Source organism: Mesocricetus auratus, unplaced genomic scaffold, assembly GCF_017639785.1.
Source record: "Mesocricetus auratus isolate SY011 unplaced genomic scaffold, BCM_Maur_2.0 Super-Scaffold_100691, whole genome shotgun sequence".
Lineage (NCBI taxonomy): Eukaryota > Metazoa > Chordata > Mammalia > Rodentia > Cricetidae > Mesocricetus > Mesocricetus auratus.
In genome coordinates, this window is record NW_024429267.1 from 31025527 (window position 1) to 31049772 (window position 24246).

Sequence of the window (24246 nt, forward strand, 5' to 3'; positions counted from 1 at the left end):
TCCCATGCTGGATTCCCAGGCTGATGCCTGGGACTCAAGAGTTAACCTTTGTCTGGTCAGCTGTTTCTGGGGGTTCAACCAGCCCAGTCTTAATCCCTTTGATCATCAGTCCTCCCTCTCTGATACTGGCTTTCTTGAGTTCAGCTCAGTACTTAACCAGCCAGTAAATGAAGTTTCTGTTTCCCAGACTCTCTGGCCATAGGATTGTAGGCTGGCACTCCCCAGATCTATGTCTAAAATCCATATATGAGAGAGTACATGCCATGTTTCTCTTTTTGTGACTGGGTTACCTCACTCAGGATGGTTTCTTCTAGTGTCATCCATTTGCCTGCGAATCTCATGATTCCATTATTTTTTTCTGCTGAATAGTACTCCATTGTGTAGATGTACCACATTTTCTCTATCCACTCTTCGGGTGAGGGACATCTAGGTTGCTTCCAAGTTCTGGCTATTACAAATAAAGCTGCTATGAACATAGTGGAACAGACATCTTTGTTATATGGATGGGCATCTTTTGGATATATGCCTAAGAGTCCTGCGCACATCTTTAATTATGCCAGCGATGACAGTCACCAAGTACTTTTGCTGGGTCAGGAAATACACTAGGCACTCTATCTTCATTCTAATATCTTTATACTTCCTTATCAGTGCTAAAGAAATGAGATCACAGTGAAAGAATCTGAGGTAGAATGGCAGAACCAGTTTAATCTGGTACAAAATGAAAGAGTATAGTGAAAGTTTACCCTGAGCCATCTAGTGGACAGAAATCATATTTACACTTATAAGAACATTGGCATTTGAAATACCGTGTGTGTGTGTGTGTGTGTGTGTGTGTGTGTGTGTGTGTGTGTGTATGAGAGAGACAGAGAGAGACAGAGAGAGAGAGACAGAGAGAGAGAGATAGAGAGAGAAAGAGAGAGGAGAGAGAGAGAGAGAGAGAGAGAGAGAGAGAGAGAGAGAGAGAGAGAGAGAGAGAGAGAGAGAGAGAGAGAGAGAGAGAGAGAGAGAGAGAGAGAAGGAGGAGAGGAAAGAGAGAGAGAGAGAGAACATGCATGTATGTGAGTGTCTGCAGAAGCCAAAAGAGGATGTTTGATCCCTTGGTGCTATAGCACAGACACTTGAGAGATGCCTTCTGCAGGGTTAGGAATTGTACTCATGTCTTCCTCAAGAGCACTACGAACTATTCACCAAGAAGCCATCTCTCCTCCCCCAAGTCTGAACTATTTTAAAAACAATTGTGTTGATTCTTTGAAATTCTTCCCCCTGTATATGTAACATTCACCCCAAATATAAGCCATGAAATAAAAATTTCTACAACTGTCAAGTATTTCCAATTCGTGTGAATTGTAATAAATCCTTATTATATATATATATTTGTGCATAGTTCTTAGTACATGCGTGTATACAGTTCAAGCATGTATAATGGGCAGTATAGTACAAGTGAAATAGGAACTCCAAAAATGCAGGAAAGGTTCCAGACCCAGGAGAGATGGAGTAGGCACACTGCCTCCTGCTCTCCACCGAGATGGGACTAAACACCCAGGAGAAGACATCCAGAATCTCTTAAAGGATGCTGGAAATAATTAAATGATGGATGAATGGAGGAGCTTAAGCTGTTTTATAGGCCTCCTCCTTGAATATTCACCCTTAGATTGGGTTTGCTACCTAGCTCAAAAAAAAAAAAGGAATTTAGGGCCCATATTCAAGGGCAGAGTTAAAAGCAGACCATGTAGACCACCATGCCCTGCAGAGCACAGCTCACTGACCTGAAAAAGTTCGAATCAAAAGTGCTGTGATGGAGAGGACTGTAACTGAGGTGTAGCTTGTAAGACAGTGGGCCTGCAAAAAAAAAAATAAAATCTATATTTTAGGTTCAAGAAAACAGGACAAACATGGTAAGAACCAGTCACAGCCAGCTTTGTATAGTATTTTCACTCGGTGTTGAGTAAAGCAATAGCTCATACACTAATTGGCTAAATGTTTTCCAAAACTAGCGAGCAAACCAAAGAAATAAACACACAGCTGTTCTTCAGCACGTGTAACTCTCTCCCCTGCTTGCTGTGGGTCATGAGAGGTCTCGCTGACCCACTGTGCCCTCTCCCTACTCTGAGTTGCTCCCTCTCCCACTGACGTAGAAGCAAGCAAAGGCTAGAACAAGAAAGTTACTTGATACTGAGCAACTCTCCAACCAAGAGAATGAAGATGATTCATGAACTCACAATCAAAAGAAACTTTCACCTCACCCACTCTCCCGAAAGATTATTAATGTCTCTCTTTAAGGTATTTGATTTACTGTCTGTGTTGGAGATAGGCCTTGAACTCATAATCCGCTGGCTTCAGCAGCTCATGTGCCAGGACTGTCTTTTATAGGTAAGACTGAAAGTCTTGAATTTCAATTTACTCTCCTAACCATATCAACTTGATTCCAAGAAACAATTTTTTTCTAAACATTTGCAAAAACAAAATTAGCCATATGAAAATGAAATATTGTTAATTAACTGAAGTACTTTGGTTTTTATGTTTTCTGTCACTTGACATACTCTTACACAATTTGTGCATATGCACGCATAACCCACACATGCATAGTTATATGTTATGAGTGTGTAAGTATTAATCTTGTGTTATAATTTGAATGTGAAATATCTTTCATAGGTTCATATGTTTGAACACTTGGTACCTAGCTGGTGGAACTGTTTGGGAATGTTCTAGAACCTTTAGGAAGTGGAGGCTGGAGGAAGTACATCACTGAGGAGGATTTTGAAATTTGACAGCCTAGCCGCACTTCCTGTTCTCTCTGCTTCCTACTGTTTTCTCTTCCTCTCTGTTTCTTGTGTGCTGATGGAATGTGATCACTTATCTCCATCAGCATCAGATTGTCCTCTTGCTCCTGCCCTTCCTCCTGTGATGGACTGTATAGAACTATAAGCCTAAATAAACACTTTCTTCTCTAAGTTCCTTTCAGTCATGGTATTGTATCAAGGGTGTCTCTAGTGATATTCCTAGACAATTGTTGGGTTTAGGTTTGAAAAAGTAGGAAAGGCCATACGCACTTGCTAACTGTGCTCAAATTCTTACTGTTACAGCTGGAAAGAGGTGTCAGCCAGAACCTGTGGTTAATATCTCCTTCTCATTCTCAAATCCCCACAAGATGTCCTGTCTTTCAAAATCCTGCCGCAGTATAATTTGGGAGGCCAGCTTTGTCTGCTAACTGCAGTTTCTTCTTCCAGATTGCAGTAAAGGGTCATAGTGAGTAAATGGACCAGCAACAAAGAGGATTTGTGTTTTCTGGTGGAATGATTTCAAAAAGGGTGTCCATAAATGTTAAATGTGTATCAGGTGTGACACTTCTCTCTCCTAGAACTTCACTCAGCTGTTAGAAAAAGCTCATGCTAATCAAATTCTGATGTGAAATTCTGTGTATGTCCTAGATAGTTATCATTTTTATGGCAAATTGTATAGTGTGAATTTGTTAACATAGCTTTGTTCATGTGTTTTTAATCTATTTATTTTTTATTTTTTTTTATTTAAGTTAGAAACAAGCTTGTTTCACATGTCAATCCTAGCTTCCTCTCCCTCCCCTCCTCCCCTGCCCTCTCCACCAGGTCACCCAGTCCCTCACCCAATCTCCTCTCCGATCCCCAGGGAGGGTGAGGCCCTCCATGGTGAATCTCTAGTGACTGTCATTTCATCCAGGACAGGGCCTAGGCCCTCCCCCAAGAGTCCTGGCTGAAAGAGCATCCTGTATTGTGGCATGGGCACTCAAAGTCTATTTGTACGCCAGGGATAAATACTAGCCAAGGCCCCATAGGTTACCTAAATGGATGGCACATCCTGAGTGAGGTAACCCAGTCACAAAAAGAGAAACGTAGTACGTACTCACTCATTTATGGAGTTTAGACATGTGTTTTTATTTTTAAAGTAAAATATAAATGCTTTTTGTGTCTTTTTGGCGTTTTTAAAAGAAAAGAATGGGGAAGAAATTGTCTAGTTATGTTTAATTAATTCAACTATAACACAGTCGAATCATTGCTCCAACCATGTAATGCTGTGTCTTGGAATAGATCCACTGAATTAGTCAGATTTCTCTAGAGAAAAAGAGCAATGGGAAATATGTAGCTAGAGCTATGACGTTGGGCTGCAGAGATGGTTCAACACGTAGGTTTCATGCCTGATGACCTAGGTTTGGTTCCTAGGGCACGTATGCTGAAGAGAAAGACTGATTATCAAAAATCCTCATCTGAAATTCACAGATACCTTTTGGTACGAGCATTTGTTCACACATACACACGTGAGTAACCCAAACTCACATACATACATGCACACATGCACACAGGCACACACACACACACACACACACACACACACCACACACACCTCACACACCCTAAAAATAAGTAATTATAATTTTAAAACTATACAAAGTTACAGATTGATTTTTACACAAAGTTAAAGACTCAAAGTTAATTCTAAAGTGGAAATCAAAAGCATTCCATTGTATAATTCAATCCAAGAATCCAGAGAACCAGTGAAACTAAGCCCATTTTGGGTTCACCCCAGATCCAGGAGCATTAAAAGCAGAACACTTGTTTTCTAACCCTCCCCCAAAGTAGCAGAGACTTCTCTTCCCTACTATACTCTAAAGAGAGTAGAGAAAGCCTATTTATGTAGGGTGGGGAAACCACCTATTCAGTTCACAGATTCAAATGCTCATCTCATTTTGAAACATTTTCTAGACACATCAAGACTGAAGTATGGTTTGAGTATGCTGTGTAGACAGAAGTTTCTGCCCTGCCTGCTGCCCCAAACTTTTAGTCACAGAGGCTTATATTACTTACAAACTCTTTGGCCTATTTTCAGACTTCTTATTGGCTAGATCTCTCTTAATTATTAACCCATTTCTATTAATCTATGCATCTCCATGTGGTCTTGGCTTACTAATGATGCCCAGGTCCCTTGCTTCCTCAGCAGCTACCTGGCGTCTCTCTGACTCTGCCTACTATCTTTCACTATCCCTGTTTGCATTTCCTGGCTAAATCCTGCCTGTCCATTGACCAAAACAGCTTTATTCGTCAACCAATCAGAGAAACATATTCACAGCATACAGAAGGACACACCCTATCAATTAAGTGGACACATAAAGTTAACTACTATGAGTCAAACATAATTTTTTTGAGACAGTATTTCTCTGTGTAGCTTTGCTACCTGTCCTGAAACTCCTTCTGTGGACCAGGCTGGCCTCAAACTCCTAGAGATCCACCTGGCTCTGCCTCCCGAGTGCTGGGATTACAGGTGTGAGCCACCATTGCTCAGCTCATACATCTACTTTATAATTTAATTTTCAAAAAAGGCATTAGTTGTCTCCCTATGACACAAACTAGAGTCTCCTGAAAACAGAACTTTAATCAGAATCATCTCTATTATATTGGCCTATGGCCATGTGTATGCAGCATTTATTATTGAATGATTGACTGGCTGATTACTGATGGAGGTGGGAAGACCAGAACCGCTGTGAGTTGGTACCATTCCTGTGCACGTGAGTCTTAATGTATAAGAAAGGTAGCAGGGTAATTCAAATAAAATAGGCCAGTAAGCAGTTTTCCTCCATGTTTCCTGCCTTTGCCAGAATTCTTGCCCTGACATCCCTCAATGATGGTCTGTGATCAGAATGTGTAGAACAAACAACCCCTTTCTTTCACAAGTTTTTCTGAGTCATATTGTTTATCACAGCAGCAGGAAGTAAAGTGTGACGGAAGTTGTTACTAGAGAATAGCATATTGATGTGATGAACCTGCCCAGACTTTTATGCCTTAGAATGTATTATGGGAAAAAGCAGAGAATTTTGGAACTTTGGGCTGGAAAAGCCATTGAGAGTTCAGAGCATTATAAGCTATTACTGGAACTGTAGAAGACAATGCTTGTATCACCACAGACGCTAGAGGCCTGGATCATAAAGTTCCTGAAGCAATATTGAGAATCCCAAAAAGACTATGAGAGCTGGTCATATGATAATTTGAACCAAGAATCTTTGGTTTCTGGTAAGATAGTATCTAATTGACTATGACTAAAAAGTGACCAGCACAAAACTTGCTTAAGTGGGACAATTGATGGTGATTAGCTGTGGCTCAAAATCAACTGTGATTAATAAGAGACCAGTATCACTAAAGTGAAATCTGGGAAGCATTTCTTCAAGGTCAGTGCACATAATCTGTGGTTCATTGATGGGTCCAAGGATACATCTCAAGCTGGAAGTTGAATCTTATAATGTGTAAGAGTCACCCATATGGTCTGGTTTTGAAAGTCATAAAGGGATCATTAAGAAAAGCTTAGACTAGGCCGGGCATTGGTGGCGCACGCCTTTAATCCCAGCACATAGGAGGCAGACACAGGTGGGTCTCTGTGAGTTCGTGGCCAGCCTGGTCTACAGAGTGAGTTCCAGGACAGCCTACAAAACAATACAGAGAAACCCTGTCTCGAAAAACAAAACAACAACAACAACAAAAACAAAAAAAGAAAAGAAAAGCTTAGACTTGGCACCATTGGGGGCTGATACGCTGTTGGTAAAGATACATTCTCAGCTGCAGTAGAGACACTAGCATATTGGAGACAGTAGATCATGCACCAAAGACAGACGCAGCTGTGGAGCAGTGCGAGCCTGAACCTACAAGAAAAGCTGTGTGATGCAGATATGAGTGTAGGACTGGTGGGGCTACCAAAGCCCTTTAGAGCCCATAAGATCTTGAGTGAGTTCCAGGGGGCTGTGCTTTATTGGTGATTTTAACATGAGATCTGGAGGGCAAACAAGAAAGGAAACATGGCTGAACTCTGAAGCATTTGTGTTTTCAAGTTTACAAGGGGTCAACTGTGCTAGAAAGTTTGTGTCAAGTTGACACAATAGAGTTACCTGTAGAGAAAACCTCTGTTGAAGAACTGCTTCCACCCTATTGACCTATGAGGAGATATTTACAAATTTCTTTTTTAATTTATTAATTTTTATTTTATATGCATTGGTGCTTTGCAAGGGTGTCAAGTCCTCTGGAACTGGAATTATAGGCAGTTGTGAGCCACCATGTGGGTGCTGGGAAGTGAACCTAGGTCCTCTAAAAAAGCAGTCAGTGCTGTTAAACCCTGAGCCATCTCTCCAGTCCCTTACAAATTTCTTTGTTGCTGGAGTCCTAAACCACTGAGGGTGGTTCCATCCATTGGCAGGTATGCCTGGGCTGTATAAGAAATGTATCTAAGCTAGCCAAAAACAAACAAATAAAAAATAGCGAAGGCAGAAAGCAGCCTTCTTCCATGCTGCCTGCTTGCATTTCGCTCTGTCTTCCATCAGTGATGGGCTGTCATCAGGACATATAAGGCAAATAGATTCTTTCTTCCCCAAGTTGCATTAGATCATGTTGTTTATCACAGCAACAGAAAGCAAACTAGAACAGTGATTAAGCAGCTATCCAAGTAGAACTGGTAAAGCTCTCATTCTTCTCTACAAGTGTGTAAAGTCCTGCAGCTTCTTCTTCTACTTGATATGTGATGACATAAGTACTATGACATGCAATAAAAATGCTCCAGCACCATGATATATAATCAATGTACCATATGTTACAACCTAAGAGGTTAATAGAGAAAAGAGACCATACACACACACACACCCCTAACAAAGCAAGGAAGAAGTAACTATTGTTTCACAACATTCCATCATGTAATCATGACTGGTATCTGTATCTTCTTCTAATCTGTATTCCTATTTCCTTTGAGAAGCAGCCTAAAGGTCAAATAGCAGCAGAACTTATATCATTTTTATTAAAGTTTCCATTCATTGACATAGAATGATTGTACATAGTGCCAGGTTTCATAAAGACCATTTCTTTCATATTTAGCATATACTTTAGCCATGTTCAGCCTCGTGCATTTTTATAAACACACACACATGTACACACACTCACATGTGTGTGTGCATGTGTAATGTTATAATTGTGTAAAATATAGGAAAATGATACTAGTGTAGTGATAAGAACTGAAAGTTTTTTTCCAGTTGTTTTGCCAGAAGGTACTGTTCCTCATCAACGTGTAACTTAAGGTTTAAGGTTTAAAAAGTAGGAAGAAAGCAAGCAAGCAAGAACAAGTAAGCACTGTTTAGAAGCCATTCCGTTTTCTTCTGGGGATTTCTATGCAAAAGAGAATGGTCCCTGAAAACAGAACAGGTAAATATGAGAATTTGAGGCAGGCATTTCACTATAAAGATCTGCCTGTGCAACCATGTCAGACCTCATGGTTGCTGCAGTTGAACAGACCAGGTTCTTGTATTCCAGACACAACCACAGTCTGATGTCTTGCGGTTATCATGCTAGACCATCCCAGGGGCCCAGTACTAATGCTGAGAAGTGGGACAACAGATTCCTTTAGATGTGTAGACTGTGACGGCTGTAGTATTTGCTTAGTGGTTTTAGGTTCAAGGTATTCCCTCTTGAATTTCTGCCCTGTTGGTTCATTAAAAGTGGCATCACCATCACAGGCTGGCCAATAGCTTCTGAAGTCCTTCCAACAAACGGCATGAGAATGATGATGAAGACCCAAGTCTAGACTAAATGGAAGATGTGAATGTGCAGTTTTAGAGCTCACGTCTGGTCTTCTCCAGAACTTTCTCAAGTGTGGTTTAGGAGGGTGTTTTTCTTTGTTGTACTGTTCTGTTTTTGTCTCCTCCCTATAGCATCAAATTGTTAACTTGTTCATTCTCAGGTATGTGTATTAGTTTTGTTAAAGGGCATCATTTCAGTTTATTTTTAACAATGGAAATTTGAATGCTCAGCATTGTTAAGAAATAAATGATGTCCTGAACTCATCCTTCTCCCCAGAGTTCCTTTTTGCCCGCCAAGCAAACTTAGAATCAAGTCAGAACTCCTTACAAAGGACTTCCAGAGGTAAATTGTGTCTTGTTGTGTCCCTGACAGAGCTCTTTATTCTTCTTTGGGCATCTCTCTTGGTAAGCCTGTCAAATTCCCATCCTAAATCAGGGGTTTCACTTTTCTCCCCTTCCTTCTCCACTGTTTGTCACTATAGCATCTCACAAAGCTTCTGGCACTTTCATCTCCATTTACGCTATATCTATCTAAAATAGCTGCTTTGTGTCTGAAAACTTTATTTTGGAAACATTTTCTTTCTCTTGGAAGTTAATTGTAAGCTGCTTAAGTGCAAATTATCTTCTTGATAATTGTTTCTCTTCATCGTGCAACCAATTCAATCACATCATAGATCATCTATAAATGTTCATTTATTTAGAGGGAATTGACAATAAAAGCCGTGTTTATGAGGCACTTGTATATTTTCTTTTAGCTAAGCCCTGCTTTTAATGACATGTGGATTTCCTTCATCAGTATTCTACTTAAATGCGTTGCCTATTCTGAATATTGGGTTCTCCCCACAGCTATCAGTGCTATTGTGTTATGGAGCCTAGAAACTGCTCTTCTACGAACTATAAAAAAAAGCCTGTGAAACTTAATTGCACTCATACATATTACTGCATATAGAACTGTAATATTAGCAATAGAGCATTCTTTATATTCAAGTGAGCCACCCTGGGCACAAGGGAACAGTGATGGCATCCCTGGCTTCTACGTACCATGTTTCAGTGCCACACTTCTCAAGTTGCGGAAAATAGTCAAATGACTCCAGACCTGGACAAATATTACTTCAGTAGAAAACTTTCCTGTGTTGATATATATATATATATATATATATATATATATATATATATTTGGGACACTGTTGTTCAGGTTTCTAAGTTATTCTTTTTCAAAGGATGCTTTGGTCCTAGAAATGGTAGTTTACATTCTATGTTTTGGTTTTCTCATTAACATCCCATTTCATGAACTCACTCCAAAATCTTCATATAAACAACTCTAGTCATTTGTGAGTTTTGTCTCACATATTTTACATTCAAGTTTGAATGGTAAGGGTGTTGTCTTAACTTTTTCCAGGGAGCTTTGAACAGATGTCTTATTACTCAAGGGCACTGTTAACACACCAAAGTAACAAATCCAACAAAGTCCAATTTGAGGACTTTTACAGATGTGTGTGTGTGAAAGGTTCCTTATAGGAGGAACATGGATGTTTCTTAGGCAACTGCAGCATGAAAAAGCCCATCCCATCCTGGTTGATTGATAACTCACAAGTGGTATATTGTGAGTTATCCCTACAGTTCTCAGCACAACTTGCAGACAGCTCAGCTCAAATGGCAGCAAAGCCTCTCCACAGAGGCTTTGATAACTGATCCTTTACCCTTGGGGAGAGGCCTCTTGCCTGTTGTATATTTCTGCTTTCTCTCATCAGTTAGATTTGTTTACTTCCTGAGGCTTATGAATTCCCCTTTTCCTTCCAGGTAGGGATATTTCAATTTGGGGGAATTTTCTCCAGAGCCAAAAGACTCTTCACAGCCAGCACCCTCAAAATTAGGAGAAGATATGAAATCCCATAAACTTCATGGAAATAGCTTTAAAAAATAGGTAACACACTTTAAAGTTCATAGATACTAGAGTTGAAATGCCAGCTTACCTGTATTTAGGATAATTCAGAAAGTATTGGTCATTCCATTTTTGTGTGCAGTAACAATCATTTGACTGGCTCCTGTTTTGGGAACTTCTGGACATTCTGGTTGCTCAGGACCCGCTGCCAAGTCCAACCATCCATCTATGCAGATGAAGGCCCAGATTTTTTTATTACCCAAAGTCAGGCAGAATCTCATCAGCCAGATTAACCTGCTGTGACCCCATGGATTCCAGCCCCACCGCCTCTGAACTGCCACCTGGATTGGAATATTTAATTCAAGTAAGTTCAAATATATAAAATATTCATAACAGGGCCATGCTTCCAGTTTACTCGTGGGTAAGCAATCACTGTGGTTCATAAAAGTTAGAGACAGTAAACACTGCTATTTTTGACAAAGGGTACCACTTAAAGCCCTAATCTGCCCTGTTTTGAATTCCTCATAATCTATTTACTTCAGTACTCTAACTCTAGATATTATGTCATAACCCACAAACCATGACTATGCATTCTAAAATGAATCACTGATTTCTATGGATTTGTATTATTCCTGAAGTAAAGTTTGAATGCCTTATTGTATTACCTTGGAAGTGATTTATGATAATGGTCAAATGCTAGTATATATGTAGCACAGGTTTCTAGGCTTTTTTATAAGCATAATATATAATATATTCTTCCTTAACTTATTATTTGACAATTCCATATGTGTCTACAATGAAATTCTAGTCATATTAATCCAGCTACCTTCTCTTATCCTCATTCCTACCCTGACAACTGTTTGCCAACTAATTCCTCATCTCACTTTCCTGTGTGTGTGTGTGTGTGTGTGTGTGTGTGTATGTGTGTGTCTGTTTTGCTTTTTCGAGACAGGGTTTCTCTGTGACTTTGGAGGCTGTCCTGGAACTAGCTCTTGTCGACTCAGGCTGGTCTCGAACTCACAGAGATCCACCTGCCTCTGCCTCCTGAGTTGTGGGATTAAAGGCATCCACCAACACCACCCGGCTATATATTTGATTGTTTGAAAATCCCTGAGTTCAAATAGGGCTACCCATGGACCTGAGTATTGCACTATCCACTGGTACATAGGTAAGGCATTAGTAGTTAAATCACTAAGGATAATGATTTCCTTCCCCCAGAATTCTGAGAACCTGAGACCAACAATAGTTCTCAGAGGAGTGTTGAGCACCATGAGTCTCTTTATTATCTGTGTCTAAGTGTTTACCAACTCAGTCTTGTGTAGCTTCTATGCAGAGAAACACTGTTACTATGAGTTCATATCTGTAAGACAGTATTTCAAATGCCTCTTTTCATTTGTGGCTCATTCTTTCTGCCCCATCTTCTGTGATGTTCTGTGAGCCTTGGAGTGGGTGACATGGGGATATGAGTGCTGCGTTTTACTAAGCACTCATCAATCTCTTGTTTTCAGCACCTTGGCCAGTGGTGGATCTCTGCATTAATTCAACATTCACTGCAAAGAGAAGTGTCTTTGATCAAGACTGATGGCAGCACTATTATGTGAATACAAATATAGATATTTTGGAGGCTGTTTGATCATATGTCCACTTAGTAAGATAAAAGTAATAGGCTCATCACTGGTGCCTATGAACCATGGGACTTTGATCTGGTCCCTGATTCAAGGCATGAATTTCCATCTGTCAGACTTCAGATCTAATAAAAAATCAGTTGTTTACCTCTGCAAGAGTTGTGCCACTATTTCAGCAGTATTATAGTATACAAGGTATGAAGTCCACAAACCACTAGAAGTCCAGCAGCAAGAAGGAAACTTCTAGCTCAGGTAAAGTAGGATTTCCTTGAGTTCTGGAACCAAAGTTTGTAGTAGGAGATCAATGACAATGGCCATAGCCTGTAGAGTCTGGGGAACCTTTGGGACCTTCTTGAACACTAATTCCTAGGGAAATGTTCCACACCTGGCACTTGGATTTTAATCTAATAACCCATGGATTCTGGGATAAAGCATTATCTACCAATGCATGGTACATCCATTCTGACAGTTTTAAGTTATGAAGCTTATAAATTAGTAAGTTGTGATATGGATTCTTCATACATCCTTAAATTTTGTTAACCCTATTTCTGCACCCCCTGTCCTCCTCAACCCCTTACCCTTGTTTAAAAGTTGCCATTCCCAGTATTCCTTCAGCTTTCATATCACATGTCTGCTACCTTCCTCAGTTTCCTTTGAGGCCCTTTCATTACCCATAGCCCCTCTTGTTCCAGTGGGGTTTCTGCAGACAGTATAATTTAAATAAACGCATACATAAAGATTCAAACCTAGCCACATTTGAGAGAGAACACATGGTGCTTGATTTTCCAAGTTAGATCTAGCCTCACTGGCTATGATATTTTCCAGTTCCATCAATTCACCTTCAAATTTTCTTGTTTCAATTTTCTTTACAGATGGATAAAATTCCATTTTGTGCATGTACTGCATTTTCATTTTACAGCATTAGTTATTGGACATCTAGGATGATTCTGTTTCTTAACTATTTTGAATAGAGCAGCAGTGACCATATGTGTACAGACATCTCTGTAATAAAACATAAAGTCCTTTGAGTTCATGCAGAAGTGACATAGCTGGGACATATGGACGTTTTATTTTCCATCTTTTGCAAAACTTCCAGATTGACTTTCATTGTGTATGCATTCCTTTGCAATCCTGCCAAGAGTGTGGATGAGGGATAATAAAGAGCTGATGCTCTAAAAGTGCTAGAAGGAAAGTAATGAGTACACTCCACACACAGGCATGGTGAAGTCGCTCTGAACAAGATTCCCTCCAGTAGCATAGGAAAGAAGATTGACAGTCAACCAATGGTCTCTCATGAAGCCAAATCTTATTACCACAAACAAAATTCAATGAGTCAAGAGGCAGCCCAGGAAATAGAAGAAAATCTTTCCTACCCATATATCTGATAGATGATTAGTGTATGAAGTATAGTAAGAACTCAAAACAAAAATAACCAAAACAACTAAACTTCAAGAAAACAAAGCATCCAACAAAAAATGAGGCTATAGAATCGAATGAGCAGAGAGTTTTCAAAAGGAAGAAATTCATGTGGCTAGTAAACATCAATAAAAGTGTTCATTATCCTTAGCTGTAGAAGCTGTCTGTGGGGCTGCTGGCTGTGGGATCAGGATTTATCCCTAGTGCTTCAACTGGCTTTTTGGAGCTCATTCTCTTTGGAGGGATACGTTGCTCAGCCTAGATATAGCAGGGAGGGCTTTGGTCCTGCCTCAAAGTGATGTGCCAGACTTCATTGACTCCCCATTGGAAGGAAGCCTTACCCTCTCTGAGGAGTGGATAGGGAGTAGGGTGGGTGAAGGTGGAGAAAGCAGGAGGAGGGGAGGGAGTGGAAACTGGGATTGGTGTGCAAAATGAGAAAAGATTGTTTTAAAATAAAAAAGATTTAAAAATACAGATTAAAAACATTTTTGAGATTCTATCTCACCTGGAATCATTATCAAAGAGACAATTGACAACAAAATCTGGTATGGATGTAGAGAAAGGACGAATGCTTGCACTCAATAGATGCTATATGGGTTAACAGTTTACTCTTTATTGAAATTTTATGATGTATAAGTACTATAATTATAGCCATTTACACAAGAGGAAAACTCAGAGTTAGCATAGTGACTCGGCATTATAAATCTATGAAAACAGATCTGCCTTCTTGAACCTCATGCTTTGATTCTGTATCCTGTACTCTTTAATCGCAATACTGAATAAATGTCTTGGTGTTTTAAACAAACATTTAATGAATCTTAGAGGCCAGATTCAGTAAGTTGTACTGAAAAATGAATCTATATTCTGTGCATAGCATGAAAATCTACTATTTTCTTGTAATTAATAAAGATATACTTTTCATTCACACTGCTTTTCATTTCAATGTTTCAAATGCTAACAATAAGAGAAGAAAATTCTGGGTTTTAGGGTACTGCATGTAGTTTAACATAGCAATGCTAAGTTGATAGTTACTTTGTTTTATAAATCAGATAGATAAAGTAAGAGTCTATGCTTCAGTGTTTTTTTCCAAAAGAGCATCTGGAGTTCAGCAAATATTTCTCAGAAATACTTTCAAACATCATGGGCTGAGAGGCCAACAGGGGACTGATCCAGACTCCATGAATGTAGTGTCAGTGAAGGTACCACAGAAATCACTGAGGCCTTGGGTAGCAGATCAGTGTTTACCATGGTGTATGAATGATCTTTTGGAGCCCATTCCAAATAGAGGGATGCTCTCTCAGCCTGGACACATGGGGAAGGGCCTAGGTCCTACCCTGGATGAAATGACAGATTTTTGAGATCCCCCCCAAGGAGGGCCTCACCCTCCCTGGAGAATGATGTGGGGATTGGGTGGGGGGTTTGGGGAGCTGGTGGATGGATAAGGGAGGAGGGGTGGGAGAGAGAGCTGGAATTGACATGTAAAGCATTCATGCTTCTAATTTAAATAAAAACATATATTGAGGAAAAATAAGTCAACATCATGTAGGCCATGGTGACCCATGCCCTAAACCCAGCTCTAAGGAGGCTAAGTCAAAGATATAAATGCAATGCCATCATGGACTAGATAAGGAAACACTACTCAAAAAACAAAAATAAAAAACCCTACCACACAGAAGTCCACAAATCATAAGATATACAGAACCCTCAGTTACCACAAACGATGACATCAAGAATAATTTTCAGATGAGCAACAAAACCTCTTAAACAGATAAAGATGTTTTCATATTTCACAAAAATAATCTAGAAAAAACCTTACTTTCTAATTTTTATAGATATCTCAGGTTAGGTCAAATTGACCTAATTTTCCCACATCAATCATAAATTAATTCAGCAGATTATATTTTAATGAAAAACTGTTAAATATGGTTTTGTTAAAAATAAAGTTATGAGAATTTGATACTGATAAATGTTGGCAGTCTGTTATAAATAATAAAAATATGTATCCAGATTTGGTTGACTAAAACATCTGAAATTCTTAATTTTCTTTTCACTATGACAGATAGATCACATTCTGATTCAACAGGACCTTGAGTTTGTGGAAGGTGTGTATTTTGTCCTATTCATCATATTTCTAGAAAGACAACGAAAGTAAGGGCATACTGAATACCACAAATACTGCATTCTAGAGGACCCAGAACAGCAAACTTAATTGCTCACAATGTCTTTTCCTCATAGTCTTCGAACAAGTTCTATCTAGAAATTTTCATTTCTATAAATTAGGAATCTCTTGGTAAATATTATGTCAACTGCCCTCATAATACAGATACTAATTTGAAAAAGAACACCCAAACCTTACGTTTCCTCCCACATCTATAAATCATGCCACTTTTTACCACCCTCCTTGATTTATTAGCTTCTGTCTGCCAAGTTGTGCCCGGTGTGAGACTTGCACAGAACCCCCTTCAATGATGCAGATCCCACAATGAATGGAATGGTCTTTTGGAATTAGGATGGAAGTGCTCTGTCAAATCAGTGGTAGTGCCCTGCCAGACAATGGAATCTGGGTCTTATAGAGCTTCTCAACACTTCCTAGCTCAGCACAGGTCCCTGTTTGTTGGAGATGCTGTGCAGAGCATGGGCTAGGTGCCTACAGATGTCTCCACAGGTGCAGTATCTCCAGGTGCAAAAAGGAACTGAAGAAGCTGCTAGAAAATCATAATAACTGCCAGAGGGAGGGGGAGCATGGGAAGATGTATGAACTACTGTGTCTCCTTCTGTCAACCAGAGCATGGCAAAAACTTAACTGAAACCTAGAGTACATCTTTTAAATTTATAGTTACCTCTTTACAAAGTTTTGTTTCATGGAGAAATTAGAACATGCATTGTGTACACATTTCTGAACTTCATTAAAGTACATAGTTCTTATATCATTTAAATTGCCTTTAATGTACATTACTAGATATTGTAATATTTTGGGCTTATGTTTTTCTAAAACAAGTTTTTATCTGGAAATGAACACTATCTCTTTATAATCTTTTGTATATTGAATATTTACAAAGATTCAATTCCACAGTATATACTATTGAGAATTTAAGTCACGAAGTCAGATATTATATATTACATAGCCTTCAATTTCTATTTTTAGACATGTAAGTTTAAAATTATTTTTTCAGCAAATGTATTCCCTATGTAATAATTAATCCACATTCACTAGTTCTTCAGTCCTTGATTAAAAAATACCCAGGTCTATGAATTTTGCTTATTTTCCTAAATGGAATTATTTTTAATATTATAAATAATAAAAAAGATGATGACTTCTCTATTTTCATCATCTGAGTTTATAACCAGCATTTGTACTTTTATATTATTAAAAAGGAAATAGATGTAACTCTGTAGGTTTTTTTTGCACTCCTAGGACTCAAACCTAGAGCCTTGTGCACACTAAACAATTATGCTACCATAGAACTACATTTGTAGCCCTGCCTGCTAGAGATTCATTTTGTTGGTTTTAATTTTCCATGGAACTGGAAGAAAACTAGTAAGCCTGTTGATCTCACTTTATAGATAAACAAGTATAGATCAAGTTACATAATTGAATTGCTATTTGAATAATAAATGCTCTCTTAGTAAAAAACTAATTTTTAAGTAGTTTTTAAAATCTTTGCAAAATTATTTGTGGCAGGTATTGATAGCATGCCAATTTTTAAGTGACTCTATCTAAGGCCTCCAAGTATCATCAAAAGCTCAAAAATGAGTCCGTAATACTAGGACTTCTGAAGGACATTTTTCTATGGGCAGATTTGACTATTAATTTCTCTTTCTGTCTCTAAATGAGAGAAGATCCCCACAACTGGATTTTGCTAGGATAATATTTGAAAATATGCATTTGGCATCCATGTGGTTTAGCATTAAAAAGAACACCCTTAAGGCAGAGTTCATTTGCAATGCCTTTGCCATTGTGGTATCATGACACTATACTGTGATATGAAAGTTGAAATCTTAGCTGAGTTACCATGCACCTTTCTCACACTTACCACTTGTCTGGTACCTACCTACACTCTCCAAGGGGACTCTGGGCTCAGTGCAATATTATTATTCACCTTCCATTTTCAATCTCACCCACTTCACATGAGTGCATGAAGAGTAAGTCTCGCCATTGCTTCACCATAATGCAAAAAATACAGTTTATAAAACAAAATCTCAACCCAACTGATTTCCTATATTCACATAATTTTAAAAACATTAGTCATTCTTTAGCTTCTGCATAGTGTATAAAAACTATACTAGAGTAGTGGATATTTATCCAGCATCTGTCACCACTGTGCCTGACCCGTGCAGTTGTATCCTTCATGAGTTAGATCATAGAAGCACCAACAATGACTGTTTCATTTTCCATGTCTCCCAGAGGTACTCCGTTTCTTCTTTGTTCGCTAGCCTCTCTTCCTTTTCTTTTGCCTTTCCTTCCCTCAGATTGGATTATCTACTCATACCTTCCTTTTTTCTCTCTTTGTGCTATCTGGAATACCATCTAGACCCAGACTATCTAGATATTATGTGGTCTTAGGATCGACTGAGAATTTTAATGCACTGTTGACTGACTTTCTGTTTTTTCTTTTAGCCATTTTAGGTTTTGAAACTGCTAACAAATACAAAATCAAGAACAAACTTGGGCAGAAAGTTTACTATGCAGTAGAGGAGTCCAGTTTCTGCACACGCATTTGCTGTGGGGAATCTAGGTGTTTCTCCATGAGGATTCTTGATAACTTGGGACATGAAGTTATAATTTTGAAACGACCACTAAGATGTAGCTCTTGTCTCTGTCCCTGCTGCCTCCAGAAGGTCTGTGCACAGATACCAACAGTTTTCAAGATAGCAGGAATTTTTGCCATGTGATTGATATTTTAAAAAGTGACCCATGAACAATGCTTTCATCTTCTTCCAACTGTAGGAAAGAAGATAAATGACTAAGTCTATGCCCCTAGATAATCTCCCCTTAGTGGCTAGGTAACAACTCAAACAACAGTTTCTGATGTTCAGGGGAAGACATTTTGACCAAATCTCTTGTCAGAAATGATCATGACTAGGATGGACCAAACTAATGGAGCTGCATGTCTGGGAATATTTTTCTAGAAATAGAGTGCATTAACAAAAGAGTAGGGAGAAGGCTAGATGTATCCAACTTGTGATTTATCTGATGACTTGGACTCCACTGGAGGACAAATAGAAAAAAATCATCTCCTGTATTTTTCACTTCTTTTTCTTTTAATAAATACAGTAAATTGTATCTTCTGTAATAAACATTCCCCAGATGGAGATGTCCTCAGCCAAAGACCATCTGTCTGTCTCACATCACTTTATGGTCTACTTATTTCAAATGTGGCTTTCAAAGCAGATACCAGGGCACAGAGACTTTATAGTGAAGGTAGGTAGCCTTTGCCTGGATTTTACTAGCCCTGGACCATGTCTGCCCACATACTCCAGTGATTCTATAAATAATATCCTTAAAGTATGCTCAAAAAGAGATAACAAGAAAAAGCTATTTAAAGTTTAATACTATACTTACTGTACTTTGAGAGAATGAGTTTTTTTAAAATAAAGAATTACTTTATTAAAGTATTTAGAGTAAATGCTATTTAGACCAGGTATAATCTGCCATGCATAGCAGTGTCTGAGGAGAACGTGTTTGAGGAAAGTGAAGCATGCAAGTTTTTAAATGTTTAAAATCCATCCCTTCTGTGTGTTAGCTGAGGAATCTGATGCAAGCTAATTCATCTTACTTGGTGTGTTGTCTCTTCCATGAATTAGCAAAAGAGATAGCATTGCTCTAATTAAGGGGAATTGTAGATTGACTCATTGTGTGTCATTCTTAGTAAATGAAGCCACAAATAAACAATCTGATTAACATATTGATCAATGCTCTTTTTCATTTGTAGATAGAAGTCCAAATTCCTCCTGGAGTACCAATAGGTTATGTTATTCAGACTTGGCACCCGTGTGCTCCAAAGTTTACAGTTCAAAATGAGAAGAAGCAGGCTGTTCTAAAAATTATTGGTCCATGTATCACATGCAGCTGTGTAGGAAATGTTGATTTTGAGGTAACAGATGTGATCATCTTTATTGGATTTCTTTTCCTTATAAATTTTTCAATGACCTACAGTTGAATTAAATGGAGATTTTTGTACAAATATTTTAGAAGACAAATAACATGGTCATAGAAATATTTTCTGGTCCAGTGAAAGGTCAGTGTCAAATAAGAAATATGTACAGTCATCTAAAAATAACCACAATTTCTGTATTGGCTACTTTTCTTATTCTTATGACTATTACCTGACAAGAAGCAGTTTCAAGAAAAAAGGTTTAAATAAATAAAATAAACAAGTGAATCATTTTTAGAAGAGAAAAGCTAGTGCAGATATAGTGTCTACTGTCCAAGTATGCTTCTCTGTGATCTCCCTGTTCAGTTAGTCCACTGGAAAACATGTTTTTACATTTACTTCCTGGAGGAATTTTTAAAGATGAGGGAAATTTTGTCATTTTAACTCTAATCCTTTTCAAAATTCAGAAAACCTGAAAAAATATTAGGCCTACATTTCCACAGAGGGGCAAAAATACTCTAAAGTTGATGAGGGCTACCCCTTCCTGATGAGCCTTTAGAACTCTTCTTCATGCCCAGGACAGCGTGTCTGTGGGGGTCACTCTGTCACATGGCCTAATGCACCTGGTAGCCATGCAGGTTTTTCATTGCTGTCTTAGAATCCAGTTACATATACATGAAGCCTTGCCTTCAGTGACCTAAAAACCTAATCACAGACATGGGCAGCTCTAAGAAAACACAAGTAATACAGAAACACTACACGATATCTTACAAATCATCATGTATAAGGTTCTTGGCATGTGTGAGGAAATATAATATGTCCTATAAAAACTTTATATAGTATATGTGTAAAAACAGGTCTATTCGAGAAAGCATCTAGATATGTGCAAAATTATTTCTATTTTCAGAAACACTAACAGAACTTAAGCTGATATACAACTTACTTTTAAGAAACTAGTAAAAACAATGGAGAAACACTGTGAATTTTCATATATAATGCCCCAAATTCCTATTTTATATAGCAAGGCTTCAAATGTTTAGTTACATGACAGGATGATTTGAATGGATTCCTCTTATTCAAACACTGAAAGTAGTTTGTTTGTTTGTTTGTTTGTTTAGTTTTCAAGAGCTTTCTAAGCCTCTCCCTTTGTTCACTGATTTTTGTTTTCCAATTCAGATCAAATCTCTGGATGAAAAAATTGTGATTGGCAGGATTTCCAAGCATTGGTCTGGTTTTCTGAAGGAGATACTGACAGATGTGGACAGTTTTGGGATCCAGTTCCCGATGGACCTTGATGTAAAGATGAAGGCTGTGATGCTTGGAGCGTGCTTCCTCATAGTAAGTCTGTTCCTTGTGATTGTTATTTCAGGTGGAGTCCCCATGAAGATAACATGAAAACTGCACACTTTAAGATCACCTTCTTAGTTAGGGAGATGGGAAGTGGGTATGATCATATTTCATTGCATGTATGCATGAGATTCTAAAAAATTAGGAAAAGGAAAACTAACCAAAGGAGGAATACATTCTTACTTCCCCGATTTTATAGATGAGGTAATATATAGCTCTAACTCTGAGATGATTTCAGGTAATTCTTACAATTTGGAATCACGGGGAATATATTTTCTATCCAGAGAAGCCATGCAGTTTCAAATCAAAGATACAAAGCTCACCTGTTGAGAGATTCTGACTTTACTAAACAAAATGTTAAATTGAGATTTCAAGGAATTAATACTGTAATGTATTACAATGTAATAAAAGCTGTTGAAACAAAGAGTTTTATCTTGACATATTATTTGACTAAAATAAAATGAAGTATAACCATCAATAAGAATATACATCCAAGCTTCCACACCCATTGAGATTTTGTTTTTTTTTAAATATTTGCTCTTCAATGATGAGAGAAAAGTCATAGAGATCAAGGAAATGAAATGATAGCTTAGTCAAACATTGCCATGTTAGTGATTATAAACCAGGTTAGAAATTGCTAGGATTTAGCATGTTATTCTGCAAATTTGAGATATGAGTGATAGCTAATTCCTTAATTAAAGCTTCAATATTGCAACAATTCTATTTACTTCAATAGATAAATATTATATGTATGTGTTTACGTGGTTTCACATGGTATCTTGATTGAAGTTTTGGTTGTGCAATGATCATATCAAACTAACCATCATATACATTACCTCAAGGATTGTCTTTATATTTCAATGTGAACATTTGAAATGTGCTATTTAGCAATTTGGAAATATACAATGCCGTGATATACCTCCAGTCACAGTCCCTGTGTGAATCACTAGGACTTATTCTTCATTAATGAACATTTAGAGCCTTTAAAACAACTTTTATTCCCACAACCCAACTTCCATCCTCAGGCTATAATTCTATTCTCTTTGTTTAGAGTGATGAGTTTAACATCTTTACATTCAGCACGTGAGAGTGTGCTATATTTTATTTTCTTCTCTGATTTATTTCATGTAACTACTACCTTCCAGGTTAATCCATTTTGTTGTTTATGAGAAGTTTCATTCTTATAAATGTGTAGCATTTCATTTGTAATCCACAGACCTCATTTCCCTTTTTTCCTCTTTGGCTTGGTTTATACTTTGCTTATTCTTTAATATCTTGTTCGTCTTTGCTTTGAGAAAAGGTCTCACTGTGTAGACCAGTGTGACTTCACCCTCAAAACTCTACTGCCTCCCACAGCTGAGTTCCCTCCATTTTCTTAATTTGAAAAGTAGCCTCGCTTTTATTGCTGATAATTGACTTTACTATTTTTCTCCTTATCTAGGATTTCATGTTTTTTGAAACTGGTGGAGGCCATAGACCAAAACTATGATTATTTTAATGAATCGATGAATGTGTCCTCAGAAAATGTGAAGCTGGAACACTGATTAAGACGAAGAGGAAACAGTGTGGTTTCTTTCATTGAAATCACTCATCTATCCTTGAATTAAACTAGGTGGTGCATAACTCCACTGTCATATGATTGACTTTTCAAGTTTATTTCCTAGCTCACTAGCTTACATGCTCTTATATGTTATAGCAGATATTCACTTTTTCTTTGGGAAAATCAGCATAATACTTAGAAACTTTATTGTTCCTGCCCTTGTCCTTCCATCAAAAAGCACTTACAGGAGTGTCCCTGTGCCTGATCCTGTATCTTTCAAGCTCTATGGTGATCCTTGAGCCTCAATTTATGTAATTGGTGGCAGTAAAATTTTCTATTAGTAATGTATTAAACTTTTAAAGTCTGTGTATGGACTGTGAGAATCTAATGCACACCTCTCCATCCCAGAACATGAGCAATTTCCAAAACTAAAATGAGAAAAGGGCTTCATTGTGAAAACTAGTGATTCCAAAATACAGGAAAATGGCTCAGGCCAATGCAGGAAACTTTGAAGATGGGATTTCTGTTCCATGACTTTGAATTTGCATCAAATTCACTCTGAATACTGGGAAGACATTCATTCTCCTTTTGTTGGAGAGAGAAATATTCCTATGCAGCTACACTGACTTTCCTTTCTTATGCTCAGCACAAAAAACATGTGCAGGGCTTGAAGTCAGGGATGGGGGTAAAATCTGCAACAGGCTGAATGTTGGTAGACAACACTGGGCTTGAACATGAAAAGATGGCTAAAATGCTGATCCTTAGGCAGCCAGTCACGGAGCTCTGACTGGCCACCCTCTGCCATAGAGTTTACATCATCTGAAGCCTACTGTCCATGTTTGTATAGTAAAAAATACCATAGTAACGTCTCATGAATTTACTTACTTTGGAGATCTACTATTTGCCTGCTAGGAGCATTGTGCCCTGCTTGTGCTCTGTTAACATAGTGAAGTTATTCTGCCTCAATAGTCAATTAAAGCATTGTACTCAAGATGTGAGCAAGCATACATGCAGAAAATATTAGGACAGCACTTAAGGTCTGTCTTGCTTACTGCTCTATTGCTGTGAAGAGACACCATAACCAAGACAGCTTGCAAAAGAAAGCATTTTATTTGGGGCTTGTTTACAGTTTCAGAGGATGAGCCTATGACTCTTGGCTGGGAGCATGGTGACATACAGGCATGTTGCTAGAGCTTTTCCTGAGAGCTTACATCTGATCCACAAGCAGGAGGCAGTGAGTGGGAGACTGGGTCTGGCTTGGGCTTTTGAAACTTCCAAGTCCATTCCTGATGACACACCTCCTCAAACAAGGTCATACTCCTAATCTGGCCTAAGCAGTGCACCAACTGAGAAACAAACATTCAGATATATGAACCTATGAAGACCTTGCTCATTCAAACCACCACAAGGTCTTATTGAAAATATTCATATACCAATTAGTGAAGAATAGTCAGGATCTACAACATACAAACTGAGATAGTTAATATGAAAAAGAAGAGAGAAGGCAGAATTTCTATAAGGAATTGGACTGCAGTTTGAAAGCTAATCTGCCATGGCAGACAAGGATGGAGAGGGTTGAAATAGAGGCCTCACCTTGCTGGCCACATTATGAAGATCAGGCTGCATACAGAGAGCAATCCAGGATTTTGTGGAGAATGGAGTAGGACATGCTGGCCATGTGTCTTCTACTTCAAAAGTAGAAATCAAGACATTTATGACAAAGCTTCACGTTCATTGAGGAAAACTGAGTTGACCCAATGGATCTTATT

General features: G+C 38.3%; 1 protein-coding gene across 4 annotated transcripts in view; it reads left to right on the forward strand.

The window, feature by feature from the left end:
- The window catches only part of LOC101829548 (phospholipid scramblase 1), a 36719-nt gene extending 14143 nt beyond the window's left edge, over nucleotides 1–22576 (forward strand). For 2 of the 4 annotated variants that reach the window (XM_040740031.1, XM_040740030.1), the window contains 8 exons: nucleotides 10373–10496; nucleotides 10597–10818; nucleotides 15555–15597; nucleotides 18114–18334; nucleotides 18804–18917; nucleotides 19429–19590; nucleotides 20767–20928; nucleotides 22379–22576. In XM_040740031.1, the coding sequence (XP_040595965.1) occupies nucleotides 10762–10818; nucleotides 15555–15597; nucleotides 18114–18334; nucleotides 18804–18917; nucleotides 19429–19590; nucleotides 20767–20928; nucleotides 22379–22426 (807 nt within the window). In that variant the 5' untranslated portion in view covers nucleotides 10373–10496; nucleotides 10597–10761 and the 3' untranslated portion in view covers nucleotides 22427–22576. The remainder of the gene's footprint in view (nucleotides 1–10372; nucleotides 10497–10596; nucleotides 10819–15554; nucleotides 15598–18113; nucleotides 18335–18803; nucleotides 18918–19428; nucleotides 19591–20766; nucleotides 20929–22378) is intronic. The other 2 variants (XM_040740033.1, XM_040740032.1) reach the window with 2 other exon arrangements.
- Nucleotides 22577–24246: the final 1670 nt, after the last annotated feature.